The following is a 15,464-nucleotide window of genomic DNA, read 5'->3' as shown; positions in this document are numbered from 1 at the left end:
GTTAAAAAATAGGTTAAGAAAATATTTATATTCATTCTTTTATAACATACATTAGTTTACAGACAAGGGTTATAAGATGATATAAGTTATAAGATGATTTAGCTTTGTTCTCTTTGAGTAAGTCATGGTATCATTTGGGAAACAAGAATTCATGGCCATGACTTTTTAGGAAACAGATAACCCAATTTGGGATACACTGATTCTTGGTGATAAGATTTGGCAAATGGGAAAGAGAAGGTTAATCTATATGTTGCTACACAGCTATTTATGTTATTTAGAAATTTATTTTTTTTCTGGAACACTGTCATCTTCAACTTATTTTATTAATGGATCAATTAAAACCCACAGGAGGAAAATTCACAGTTCTATACTAGGTACACAGAAAGACATATATTAAAATATCAATCTACTGGTTTCTTTTCCTCTGTCATCCTCATTCTTTTTTTTTTTTTTTTTTGCGGTACGCGGGCCTCTCACTGTTGTGGCCTCTCCCATTGCGGAGCACAGGCTCCGGACGCGCAGGCCTAGCGGCCATGGCTCTCGGGCTTAGTTGCTCCGCAGCATGTGGAATCTTCCCGGACCAGGGCACGAACCCGTGTCTCCTGCATTGGCAGGCGATTCTCAACCACTGCGCCACCAGGGAAGCCCTATCCTCATTCTTCATGATGATAAGGGAACAAGGTTGCTCACATAATATAGAATAAATATGTAACAATCAGAAGAGTGTATTATATATTTAACCATTCAAAATGCAAGACTTACTTTAGCTTTGTCCTACAAATTAAGTCATATTTACAGAATGTCCACCGTAATCAGCTACTTTTCATGTTTAGTTTACTACATTTCTTGTCATACTTAATTACATATTTTTTACATAATTATCATAAAAATAAAATCCATTTATATCAAATTGAAATTGTAACTTTTAGTGCCCCTAGCTCCTCCCAAAAGTGTTTTCAATAAGCCTGAGGCTGAAGAGACTTTGAAGGGGAGGTTGGTTTCTCACTCAAGGGGCTTGCTATCTTTAGCGTTAGATTAAATACCACATACAGGTCTTTAGTGGGAGGTAGAACCTTCTGAACAAACCTGTAACAATGGCTCTTCGTTTAGAAAAGTAGAAAATGAAGTTGAGTTTTATGGTATAAGGACCGGGGCCTCTCTTAACATCCAGAATTCTGCCTGTGGACATAGAGGCAACCAGCAACCAGCAATTGTCTGGGTTCTTAGATGTAAAATGTATTAGGAACTCAGCAGTTGCCACAGTCAGTACCATGGGAACTGTCCATGGTCCTAGAATTTGCCTGGTTTGAACTCAGTCTGAAAAACCACACTGAATTGTGAAAATCTCCAACAACTATGGTCAAGTGTGCTACCAATAACCTCTCCAACATCGCATTTTGCTCTTTATCCTGGGTGCCTTAGCACTCTTTATTACTGATAGCTTTCTCTCATGTAAAAATGAGTCTAAATAACATATCGTCATCAACATTTTCCAAAACAAAAAAAGAAAAAACCACAAGACATTTTGATTGAATAGTTGGGAATCTAATTCACATATGTATCAGTATAAAATAGTAATTGTCATGATCTTTCTGTGGCTGCGTGTTGTCCTTGAGACAGAACAGATCTTTAGGTTTCTTACTTCCCCAACCCTGGACAGCCACTCTTTTCTACCTCTCAGCAATTACAATAACCTGCTAACTGAGTTTTGATCTCCAGTTTATATTCTCATTAGATAGTTTTAACATTGCAGCCAGATTTGTTTTGATAAAGCATTATTTTTCATCCCATCACTACCTGGTTCAAAATCATGCAGCTTATTAAAAACAAAAATATTTTGCTATAGGCATTATGGCAAAGCCTTGGGGATTTAGCAGAGTATTGTCTACAGTAGTTCTGCAGGGTCTGTAGGAATATAGGCTCTTCCCTGAGAGAGCAGCGACTTTTATCAAATGGCATGCCATCTAATCTCTTTAGGTATTCTGACTAGTCCCAACATTCTGACACCCATGCACGCTCCCAGGCCCCTCTCCCCCCGAATCTGCACACAAGTTTTTCGCTCACATCAGAATGGCCCCTCTCTTGCAGACATTTACTGTGAACATTGTAGAACCTCTGCTCACAAGTGTTCTTTGAACCAGTCTCCTCCATAGGGAATGCCCACTTTCATTTCTGTCTTACTGGATTCTATCCATCTTTTAGGGATCAGGGGATTTTTTTTTTCTCTTCCTCACACGATTATTTTTGCCTAGGGTAATCTCTTCCTTTTCTGAAATTCTGTAGCATTCTTCGTCTACTGGCTTCTTCCTTGAAACTTGGCCATTAGAAATTCAGCTGAAACCTCCATTCGCAGAATGAATAGCTCCTGAATCTCTTTTCCTAGCCACCTGTATATCTAGTGAGGGCTTCAGCAATACATAGATTTAAATTTGAATCAAGGTTTCACTAAATATTTACTACCTATTTTGCATAATTTATTGAACTTCTGTGAGCCTCATTTTCTTATCTATAAAATCAGAATAATGATAATACCTACCTTTTCAAGTAATTGTGAGAAATAATGAGAAGGGTATATCTACAGACCCTGCCATTTGCTATGTATTCAATAAATGCTCTCAATTATCATTGTCAGTTTCAATTTCTACCTCCCTTGATTAGTCTACTTAGACTTACCAGAACATGAAGGTCAACTTAGTTGTCTTTCCTCCAGTGTCTATTACCATCTCTGTTAGAACTACCTTTAGATTCCTTGGTTATTTTCTTCATTAATGTCCAGGCTAACACAGATATGCTTTTATGCTGAGGTAAATAATATGTTTGTGATACTTCTCTCTAGGATGTTCATTTATATGGATTAATTTAAATTTTCTTATGTTCTCTATGTATTATAATTTAAATCTTGAACTGCTTCTTAAACAATCATTATTAGCATAAGATTTGTATATTTAGGCACTCATAGTCACCTGAATTTTATACACACACGGAAGAAGTAGAACAGATCCTGCCCATATCCTTACCAGCATTTTTTTTCTTTTTTTCCCATTATATTTATGTTTTATCAGGTTGCTTTTAAAATAGTGAAATGTTGTTATTCCCGCCTATTGACTGTAGTCACTTTGATGTGTTTTAAGTCAACTAGATTCTTGAAGTTTGTCATCTTACAGTGGTAAGATTGGTGAGATAAATAAGAACGAAACTTCTATTTCTCATACCTAAAAAACCCTAGAAAAGTGGAGCATAGTCATAGTAATTTTGTTGAGACATTGAGAAACTCTGCCTGGCTTAGAAATTATTAAAGAATTTTTATGTTCCCTCTTGTTTCAGAGTGAAGTATATTTTATGGTGTTCTAATTTTTACAAAAAGAAAATTAGTAATAAGATTTTATTACTTGGACACTGAACTGAAATATGAATTTTCTATGAGTTAGGACAAACCAACTAAAGTTAATGCAGGAAGGTATGTTTTGTATGTGTAATTCAAACAGTATGGTATCTAGATTTTTAAAAATGAAAACAGGAAATCCTGAAAAAGACTTACTTAAAAGTAACAGAATGGGGAGGGGATATGGGGATATATGTATACATATAGCTGATTCACTTTGTTATACAGCAGAAACTAACACACCATTGCAAAGCAATTATACTCCAATAAAGATGTTTTTTTAAAAAAGTAACAGAATGCAGTGTCTTCAGTTATATTTCAGGATGCCAAGTAAGCGAATGTCCAACGGTTTTTGTCATTTAATATACCTCTTTTTAAAAATTTATACTTAGCAACGTTATATATTGCCCCTCATACTGAGACCTAATCAGAATCTGAAACTAAGCTAAATTATTTTTAGTCTTAAAGACAATCAGATCAGCTTTAGAAGTTTTATGTGAGTGAGGCACAGAGTGATCTCTCTTAATAAAAACATACTGCATTCTCTAAGACTAAATTTACCAGTGCTAGGAAAAAATACAGTAGGCAGTCTAGAGTTATTCTAGAGCATCAGAAGAGAAGTATTTACCACTGAAAAGAGAATCATAGAATGTTAATGCTGAGAGAAATCTTAAAGAGAATATATTTTTTAACAACATTATTTTCATGAAATTAAAGATAAAGCAGTTGCTTCAGGATCAGAGAGGATGGGTCGGAATTTGAACAGAAACAGAGAGGAGGGCTGGGGGTAGGAAATGAGGAGAAGACACAGCAGTCTGGGCAAGAACCTGTAGGCTAAAAGTCTGAAAGAAACCACCGCTGGTACTATCCATACCGTTCTTTCTCCTGGGAAAATAAGAAAAGCACTAGCTTGCTTCCCCCTGGGAAGTAGCTCCTGTGTCAGGAAAGGATCCTCAAGCCGTCTCTGATGCACCTAGTGCTCTTATCTGAAGATCAACAAATTTACCTTATGTCTGGGTAAATAGCTGTAACATTACTTTTTGGAGAAGTGAAAAAATTTTCCTCTTACTAATTCCTTAATTCGGAACAATGTTATGGCACAATTTATAATCACATCTAAACATGTCACTAAACTCTAGGCTGAACAGATCCTTTCCTGTTTACAGAAAGCAGAAGTGCCCAGGGTTTGAGAGGTGGTAGAGAAGGAAATGAGCAGCATGAGAGGAAACAAGGTGAAGAACATTAGTCCAGAAACTCTGAAATAAATTACACTTTTGCATAGTTTTGACACTGTTTATCTTGAACCATATGCAGACAAATAGAGGTTTGTGCAGAGAGATTTTCTCATGAGCAGTCATGCGCGTACAACACTTTGCATAAACGTACCTTTGAATACTACAAAATCTACCCACTGATGAAAACATTATTTACTTTGATTTTCATTGTCCTTTCAAACGAGTAATGTTTTCACAAAATACCTTCCTTCTCAGAAGGTATTTGAACTGAGATATGATGGCATTTCAGGAAACTTTTGGTCCTATGAGAGCTGAATATTCTTAATGGTTTAGTGCCAATAAGGGCTTAGATTTCTGTTAAGAATCAGAAGAAGCATATAACCATGAGCAACGTTAAAGAGGGGTGAAATTAGAAAAGTTTCCAGCAGCGTCTCAACTTCTAGTGGTATACAGAAAGTAATCTGTCTTTCGGTACTTGTAGGACAAGATTTGCTTGAGTGCTTTCTGGCAAACTAGGGCTTCCCCTTTGTGTATAGTATGCATGATTTAAAAGAAGCTGTGTCAGACTGATTTATACATTGACAGCTAAGGATAATAAGATATGGACAAACATACAGCTCACCCTTTTACAGATTAACCTGGAGACTGCATTAGGCAAATTTGATAGCATTAAAAGATTTTGCCAATTTGTCTGGAAACAATTTCTCTTTTGTAGTGTGTCAAGGGTAACACTTCATGCCATTGTGCTAATTTAAATGGCTTTGATAAATTGTTCAAGAGGTTAGAGAATAGTAGTGTAGATATATATTTAGCACTTTAAAATTTTAAAAAAGCTATTAACTTAATTGTTAAATGAATTTAATCTGTAAAAATCAAAAGTGCTCAAGAATGTTAAGTGTTTTCTTGGAACTGCAGCAACCATATTACATCATGAGTCTTTAAAAAGTCTTCTTAGAAAATAAAATTATACCTCTGCATGCTTCCTAATAAGCAGAAATGCTTTCAGCTGTTACAGTAGCATGTGTGGTAGCTGTTGTTTGGGGAAAGCCTTCGTTTATACAAGCAATAAAATTGTATCTTCTCCAGGGCTCACGTTTTTTATATTGCACATCTTAGATCACACCATTTGCATGGCATCAAGGTAGCCTCCTATATGATTATGTCCCCCAGAGACCTTCTTAAAGATGAGATGTATATTTCATGAGATATTGTCTATGTAAATAATTTCTGAAGTAAGGACTTTGTAAAGGCTCCTCTGAAAGTCACTGGTTTAAATCACTGCACCTTTATTCAGTCTTCTTGTGAGAGAAACATCTATTGCAACGTTTCCCTTAAAAACAGACCTCAGATTTGAATTAGCCCTTTTGTTGAATTCTGCACTTGAAACAAGGACAAGATTCATTTGTGTTAGGATCATAGTCTTACCCTGTACGTGTACCTCCCTTCCCAACGCATGCAGAGCTGACAACTCACCTATTTCATTAAACACTTTGTTTCTATCTCAAGTGAAGCATTAAAATACTTTTTCTTTACAGGAATAATATCATCGCTAAGCATCAAGCTACTAGATTTAAATAAAAACTGCTTATTTGTTAAACAAAAAGGAGAGTGCTGTGGGCTTTAGTACTTAGTTGTCTGTTTCAACCAAGTAAATTCCTTAGTATGAAAAAGGAAATTTTAATTCCCCAGACAAGCGGCAGGAAAAAGCAAACAAGTTTGGAGCAGTCATTTTTTTTCAATCTTTGAATTTTAGCAAATGAGTACTTAAACTTCTGGAGAACATTCATTTATTTGAATTCTGTATTATTTAGAACGAACTGATACAGCTTTTAAATGTTTGACTGTAGAGATGTGCGGTGTTTTAACAATCTTGCTGCTCTATGTGTTTCATAGTGTTTGGGGCCGAAATTAGCATCTTTGAGAAAAGCAAAATTTTTTAAATTTCTTAATACTTTAAAAAAAACTTGTTTTCTGGATAGTGGTGTAATTTGGGAAGTTCCTTAACTGAAAAGTCTAATATTTACAGTGCCGAGAATTCGCATTTAATGATAACAATGCAAGTTATGCATATAGTGAAGCTTAATATAAAACAACTGGTAGCTCTGTAAAGTGTATGCCTAGTTGGGAATAGCAAGGAGATAGATGGGACGTCATTTCTCTTTCCTGATTTGGAGTTCTTGAGAGAAAACTGCTTTTAAAAGAAGAAAATCTAAAAGTAGTCTTGCTCTTTCTTGCCAAGGATAGTGAAATTAACATGCAGCTGGGCGTCTCTGATAAATGGATTCTGTTAGGTCACTGAGGGGGTGCATGTGACATTAAGTGATTTACAGTCCTTTACCTTAATGAAATTGTTTCAGCAAGATGACGCTGAAAGCTCTTAATGGATAGCTTTTCTTGATGTAATGAAATTGCATTCCTATGGCATTTAATATAAGATGCAGTTATTATTTACTGGAGCTTTCCAAGGGCTGCTATTTGCACACACAGTTCAGAACAAAAAGAGGTTTCAGTGGCGGCACCGAGGCCAGAATGGCTTGTGACATTCTTAAGCAGATGAGTGTATTTGTGAGAGCATTTCAGTTAGTGCAGCCAAGGCTTCAGAGACCCTTCAGGAGACCTCCTTTCACCTAACCCTGCTAGTGTCCAGTCTCTTACATATATTCTTCTAATCTATTTAACAGGCAACTGGATTACAACCAGATCAGCTGTATTGAAGATGGGGCATTTAGGGCTCTCCGAGACCTGGAGGTGCTGTAAGTACCGCTTATTTCTTACTCTTTTAACGGGAGCTTTGTGTCTGGGGAGTGCTAATGTGGATGCTTATCTGTTGGCTTGAAACCTTGTGTCAAAATGTTTCCCAAAGAGAGCCCTTAAATAACTCACAGCAAATACAGAGAAGAGTTGAAATGTGTGTGTGCAATACGTTGCATAGCATATCTATATGCTCAGGTAAAATTGTCTGATTTAGGAAGGACACTCAATTGTTCACACGTATTGTCTTTTAAGTGTTTCTCCTTATGATAAAATAGTCTCATACACAGGATTTGTGAGAATTCCCAGAATTGCTATATATTAAGATAACATCAGTTGCATAGGAAATATTACAACAAAAAATCAACCTTAATATGTTGGTATGTTTTAGTTGCTGTGCAGTGGAAAGACATTTTCTCATTTTAAAATGTCATTTTAACTAGATAACTTACCATCTCTGTAAGATTACTTTGAAATGTACTGTCTAAATTTAATAAGCCGCCCACTAGGTCCATTTTAAAGTCTTCACTACTGACTTTGTAAAGCACTACGCACAGATTTGAATTATAATTGACATTTTCTGTCTTTCCTTGCTGGACAGACATGGCTGACAAAATTGGTTAGAGGTAACTGAGTAATCTCTACAGACCTTTGACACTATAAAATAATTTTAATGGCATTGTTAATTATAATGAAAAATAATTTAAATGAAAACTAGAGTTACTAAAGCTGCTTAAGCCGCCTATACATTTCTGAAAAATTTCCCTGAAGATTCACCTTTCTAACTTTTTAAAGTATACTTACAGATTTCTCCCCCCAATAAAATATATTTCTATGCTATAATTCTCCCCTGACTCAGTTTGTTCAGAAATCTGGAACTGAATTAAATGTGAAGAGGTTTTGAATTTTCAGTCCATGTGTAAAAAGTTATCCAGAAATCATGAAATCCTCCTGAGAAAAAGATCCCATTGCTTTATAAATTGAGTTTGAAGAGCAGAATGTAATTCTGAAAAAAGTTGATTGTTTCAACTAGAATGGCTTATTTTTCCAATATTTTCTATATGATTTTGGTTTTAATTGCAAGTAAATGAATCGAATTTCTCGGTGTGTCATGTGCTGCTAAGTTACTAATTATTTTTAAAGAACTATGTAAGAATGAGTTGACTGAGGTAAATTGCTCTGAGTATATACTGTTCTCTAACCACTTGAGAGATCACCTTTGTTTCTGTTGATAACAATCTAACTTATTCTAAAGGAAAACAAAATCAAAGTGCTTGTCGTACACATTGTAGTTATAAGGCCACTTATAAAATTGTGTTCCAGAGCCATTTTTAATATAAGAAGCTCACTAATGCTATTTCAGAGTGAGAATAATTGGGGTACAACTATGATTTCATGACAGTGGTCTGACGTCAAAACCATAGTCAATGTCACTAAACTTTATATGTGAGGAGACTACCACAAGTGTTATTTAAATTGAACAGAGCAGATCAAGTCAAAGAATTTGTTATTAAGTCAGTGCACCTAACTAAGAATATGAATGATACCAAACATTTAATGAAAAATTTGCTAAATGTTTTGAATGAATTAAATCCCGTAAAGTACTTTATTATTAAGTAAAAGAACTTAAATACTTATTAGATATAGAATAACTAATATATGTTTAATATACTGAGGATGTATTGAGTGCTCCATATATATTGAGAGAGAGAGGAAGAGAGAGAAAGTTCCTGCTATGTGTCAAGCTCTGTGCTAGGCATTGAAAACACGTTACCCACAAATACAATAACTATTCATTTGCTTTTTTAGTTCTAAACTAGTATCATTGTTTTTAGAAGCAGGAAGTTCAAGAAAACACAGTCACCTCCTATATTTTGTCAGGTTAGCAACATATCTAAAAGGTGACTTTTGCAAGACCCACTATCATGAAATACACCAAAGTGTGATAAACATCTCGTGGTTCATGGAATTAAAATCAAAATCTAAAATGTTGGGAACTCTTTTGAGGACCTTAATAGATAGGTCTCAAAGAGTATCTAATGGACAGAGTTTGTTTGCTAAAGAAAAGAATTAAAATTAGCACAATACAAGAAAATGTGAATTTTTTTCAAAATAATTTTAATATTTTATATTAAATGTAAAGTCAAGCAGACATTCTTTTAATATATATTAATTTTTAAATGCTCATAATTTATGCAGCCTTTAGAGAAATTAATTAATGAAGAATTAAAGACTAAATTGGCTAGAGCACTGGAAAGACTGAATTTGTTAAGCCATAATCTCTCGTCAAGTAAATCAAAGGTTCACCCATTATAAATGTCTGGTCTGGGGCTTTTTTAATATAGAGTTACCATTTTTTATATAGAGTTCCAGAAAGAATTTTACCTGTTTTGCTTATTTTTATCATCCATGACTCTTTAAGATATATCTTTTTATTATGAGGAAATAATGAAAGAGCATTAATTTGCGTATCACTTTAAATTTTGGATTTCTAATGTTTTAGATTTTTTAAAATTTTGATTCCGTGAATCATGTGTGTATGTATGAATATACTGAGGCCAAAAAGGAGAAGATGGGGGTAATCATACTAAGCCATTGATGGAAGTTTGTTAGATTAAAATATATATTAAGGGAGAGAATGAATAAAGTTCAAGAAGGAAAAGCCAAGGTAGATGAAAGCAAGGAGGCAGTTTATCACTTGCATGTAAAACGAACTGACTTTTTGTGGAATTCTCATTGATAGGATTTAGAATTAACTTTATTTTCTTAATAAGAAGATGCTGTCTCAAAAATAACATTGGAAACTAAATGTAGATCAATCTTTTCTTTTTCTTTGGACACTAGATTCAGAAATGAAATACATCGCTTGAGTTGCCAGTTTTATATGGTTTCTTTTTCTTTTCTATAGAATGGACGTAATTGAATTGAATTGAAACATAGTGGTTCAAATCCATTCAATATCAGACTTTCTGCCAAATCCTATGCTTAGCACTAGGGAATAAGAAAGAATAAATCAAGATCTAAGTCCAAGAGGGCCTACATGATTACCAAGACTAACATTTCTTATTTACACACCAGGATGTCCTTTGTACAAGAATATATTCTCATTACATAGAGAAAATCTTGAGGTTGAACGTAGAAATAGACTTCGATGCAGGAAAAAGTGTTCACAAATAAAGAAGTGCAGCATATAACTTCACGTTGTCTCATAATAGGAATTGATCATGGCCATAACACATACATGTCATCATACCTAATCAACAGTTATATTTATTGTTAATTTCAAAATAACTTAATTTCATTGGTTCCACGTATTGTTCAGTTACCAGGTATTAATATCAATATTGCTTTGCCAGCATCAATACTGAATAAAAATAATGAGATAATTTTTTTTTTTAGTTGCATTAAACAAATTAACATTTGGAGAAGAGTCTTCACATTGATAGCCACCGGCTTCGGCATGCAATGATAACTCTTTTGTGTGGAATTATAAGAAACTATAGTTCAAAATTAATGCATGTCTGCCTAGTGTGAATTGCTTAAAAAAAAAAGTTGTCCCCAAAATCACATTTCAGTATGCTGTATACTCTGAAGATTTAAGCCATATAAAATTCAGCATAAATTTTGAGGGTAGGCAAAGGGGTCATTTAAAGCAAATCCCTTTGAGAAGTGAAACCTTTTAGTTCAGACAGCAGGATATGTTTTAATGGTGCTTGAGTAAAAATCTCATTTCACTCGAGTACAGGAAAATACTAGAGGCTTTCAGATAACATGAGCCCACCAATTCAGTGCTTTATAGATCCTTCATTCAGTGGGGTTTTTTTCTGTATGACTTAGTTCAGATCATTTGCATTAGTTCTTATATCATTCAATACATTGCTAAACTGGATAGTAAAGAGAGTCAGTGCATGTTCTAGATCTGTAGCTGTCATGCCCTGCTTTACTGAGAAGTTTAAGTAAATCCTTCTATCCCTGAACACCCCATATCCCACCATTGATAACCATAGCCACCAGCTGGCCTAAAGTGGCCTCAGTGTATCCTGCTTAGCCCAAACAGATGTGGCCCGTGGACTCTGAAATATTTGAGTTAGTTGCCAGTATTTAAAAATTAGGAAGATTGATCCATTTTTAGTTTCTCTTGAGAAAATCAGATTGTTTGGCAACCTTCCATTACAGCAGAGCAGCAGTCCATCAGAGCTGAATATTAGTTGCTACAACAGAGAATATCATCACTATCACCAAGGTCCTCTTTGTCCCCAGGGATCGGTCTGCTCTTCCCTGTCTCTCTTCCCCATTTTATTTCTTTACAAGCAGCTTGCTTCTCTCATGTATGTTTCCTGCATGGCCTCTGTAGGCAAGTGAATGTGCAACCTCTAATTCAAACCCTTCTCGAATATCAAACATCATCCACCTGTACCAAGATCCATCTTTCCTGCCTTCTTCAACAACTGCCCTGTTAGTCATCACCCTACTGTATCTTCTGTATACTGGAATCATTTGTCATCTCCACACTCTGCTCACCCATTCCTGGGGTAATTGTCTTTCTCACTGTCTTGTCACAATCAGACTTCTCCAAGTGGAGACAAAAAGATATCTCTCTTCTAAATCTTACTAACTCTAAGTTTTTGTAATTTGTGTAATTCATCTCCGCAGTTGGGCTGTATGCTATTTTAGGACAAGATTTATGCCTGACTTATTTTTAGAAATTCCATGTTGCCATAAAAATAAGAACCATTCAGGACATATTTGATGAATGAATGAGTAGTAGTTGTAGTAGAAATAGTAGTAATAATACAGCTAACAATGCTTGTGTTAGAGGGAAATTAGGAAAAATTTGAACCAAGTTAGAATTATACTTCTTTTCACCGTATCTCCCTTGACCACCCATCTTCTTGACCGTAGCTTCAAGAAACCATGATCACTACACAGTACTAAACAAAGAACAGGATATGTGGCTGCAACTAAAAACCGCTAGAATATATTAAGCTTTTACTATATTGCTGCAGCATGTCACTTCTGTCCTACTCAATGCAAGTACCAAGTATAGATATTGTTCTTCCTACTCAAATTTCAACAGCAGCTGCTGTCCACAGTAAAGAACAATTAACAGGACTCTGTTCCAGGACCTGAAAGTACTGATTCTGTGCCATTGCTATGAGATTTCAGTTGGAGAATTCAAATGGGTTCTTTTACTCATGGACACTAATTATACATAATACCCTAAAGGAAATATAACTGTTCAATTTTTCCAACTGTGACTATCTCACATTCATTTCTTAACCAGTATCGTAAATCGACACGTATGTACACAGTGTATAAAGCTACGTGGTCAAAGATACTATGACTCAAGTCACAAATTAGTAATAAATATTTGATGAATGCATAGTAATATGTTAAAGTATGAAATTTATTTATCGTCTTGTGTATACAGTTCATTCTTGATGCCATCTTTACCATCTTTACGATTGTTCTGCATAAGCATAATCACAAGAGGTTTTTTCTATGTTAACATATGGAGTGATCAATAAATTTTCTTATCTAAAATTTCTAACCTTTTTTTATTCTACAGCACTCTCAACAATAACAACATTACTAGACTTTCTGTGGCAAGTTTCAACCATATGCCCAAACTTAGGACTTTGTAAGTAGCCACAATATATATATATATATATATATATATATATATATATATATAAAGTTAATTTAATCAATTAATGATTCCCCCTTAAGTACTGTTTTTAGTAAGTAAAGAATATGACCACTAGATCATCATGGGGTAGACAAGGGAAACACCACTTTTATTCTGAAAACTTGAAAGCTTCCTTTTCAATGATGTGTGTTATGGGAAGTTTGGTGGAGGGAGAAAAACATTTACTTTGAGCTATTGTGGAGATCACATTTCATTAAGAAATGGAAGACCCCTTGATTGGCTGTCAGAAATGATAAATTGTAAATCTTTATGATTTTATTACTGTACGGCAAGCAATCCTAATAAAGCTAAACTGGCTCCCCAACATTCTTTGTGACGTAAAATTACAGCAAAACCCTTTAGTGCTTCTATAATCAAAGTTGTGTCAGCACTTATATTTTAAAATACCTTCTCAGGAATTACAGATGGACATTAAAATATTTTAGATGGATAAAAATGATTCTCAATAAAAGTGTTTGATACAGCTATTTTTTTCTCTTAGAGAAAATTTAATCCTCAAAACCCAGGGTGGGGTATTTAGTTAAAGCATTTTCAGAGATAATTCGCATTTGAACTGGGTTTCAGAATCACCTTGACCTAAAAATACATATTATATAAAACATGTGAGAAATGGTGAGAAACAAAACCAAGCATTGGACTTTTTGAAAAAAATATGTGTTTTTAAGTAGAGTAAATATATTTCGATAGGGTTTTCAAAATATTTTTGTTTTACAATAATTTATAACTGAAAACATTACATTTATTTTCTCTCTTTAATCAAAAATCAGTTGAATTGCCACTTTTTAATGAATTAGATAATACCAATACTAATGTCATTTTTTCCTCACTAAAACTGAGCTCTTCATGGGATATAACTTCCTTGGAATATAATTTAGCAAAATAAAATCATTCTAAAAGTAAGCAGGCAGAACTAAGTTTTGTTTTCTGGGGGCTATCAGATTGAGACTGACTGGCAAAATGAAGAGCCCAGTTTACTCAAACTATATTTAATGAAGTTGGTTTCTCATTAGTTTTAGCTAAGTTTTTAAAAACAAATTGGTCAAGCTTTCAATCTTTGAAAAACTAAAGCCACGAAGACTGTAGAAAGATCTATCATCTCCATTTTTTACGTATAGTGAATCTTTTTTTCTTGTGGAAATCCACTACAGTTTGTCTTACTAATCAGGTTTTTAAATTTTTATATTCTTTTCTCATTTCAAATGTGTGCACATCTAATTGAATTGTCATAATGTACTTGGTTTCGATGGAAATATTTAGATAGCAATGATGTGGAATGTGTCTTGTGGCTTCCAAAAGATGCCACTTCGACCTCCAAGCAAACTTCACCAGAGGTCACCCAGCCTTCCCAAAATGTACCTTTCTGTCCTGTGGCATGCTGTCTAGTTTGGATGCAAGACAGTCTATTCCATACCTCCAGGCTCAAGGAGAATGTAAAATAGTCGTCTGACTTTAAATTCCCTTGCTTTGGTTGTTTCATTATTCTGTATTACCATTGCTACTTAAAAATTCCATTTTTATGGTCCAATTAGCTTTCTGGACTGAGTTCCATGTTTTAATATCCATTACTGTTATTGGGTTATAATCGAGCACATCAGCTAAAAAGGGCTAAAATGGTATTACCGTGCCATAGATGATTCTGGGAATGATGCTTTGATTTATAGCTTTGGATGTCCTTTTCTTTAGTTTGAGAAAACATAAAAGCCAGTTTGAAGTCATTTGCCTAATTTAGTGGATACATTTGTCTGATATTTTATTAATGGAGAAGTGCTATTTACCACTTGGAAGGGATCCATGATCTGGTGTGGATCCCTGCCAGCGTAGAGGGGGCTGGCATAATTCCTTCACTCCCAACCATTTATGTCTTTTAATTTCAGTTCCTGCTCTTTGAGGCTATGTCCCCAAGAGCCAAAAGCAGCTAATCCCTTTTACTGCGATTAAACAAAAAGAAGGAAATCAGAATAGGGATGTGAAAAGAAGTGGTTTATATTGAATTATTATTCTGTCGGGTTCAGCAAAAAATGAAAGTGACCTGCTAAAAAAGTTTTGCCAGCAGTTTCTACAGAGACTAGTAATGACAAGACTAACTGGTATTTCAAACTGGGAGCCACGACTTTTGTTAACAAGCCTCCTACCCCTGCCTGAGCCCAGACCTCCCCATTCCTCCACCCCACCCCCACTGGCTGCCAGTATGTTGGGACTGCAGAGCAATTTGCCTTGGACTTCTTTGTGTCTCTTTGTCCCTTTGAACAGACGTAGGCAAAAGATTTTCATGGTCATGTTCAAGCTTCTGTATACTTGCTTAGCTCAGAGGTAGATGAAGAGGGACTTGAGTCTGTGGTTATAAACCAGTTTAATTTTTAGGAAAATAATTAGATTGGCATTTATT

The 15,464-nt window shown here is 34.8% G+C and overlaps 1 protein-coding gene across 4 annotated transcripts in view; it reads left to right on the top strand.

Moving 5' to 3' along the window:
* SLIT2 (slit guidance ligand 2) overlaps nt 1-15,464 on the top strand; it is a 404,520-nt gene that overhangs the window by 255,790 nt on the left and 133,266 nt on the right. For all 4 annotated transcript variants that reach the window (XM_067036353.1, XM_059066475.2, XM_059066473.2 and 1 more), the window contains 2 exons: nt 7,299-7,370; nt 12,938-13,009. In XM_067036353.1, coding sequence (XP_066892454.1) covers nt 7,299-7,370; nt 12,938-13,009 — 144 coding nt within the window. The remainder of the gene's footprint in view (nt 1-7,298; nt 7,371-12,937; nt 13,010-15,464) is intronic.

This window comes from Kogia breviceps, chromosome 6, assembly GCF_026419965.1.
Source record: "Kogia breviceps isolate mKogBre1 chromosome 6, mKogBre1 haplotype 1, whole genome shotgun sequence".
In the NCBI taxonomy this organism is placed as follows: Eukaryota; Metazoa; Chordata; class Mammalia; order Artiodactyla; family Physeteridae; genus Kogia; species Kogia breviceps.
This window is presented reverse-complemented; position numbering and strand designations above follow the sequence as displayed.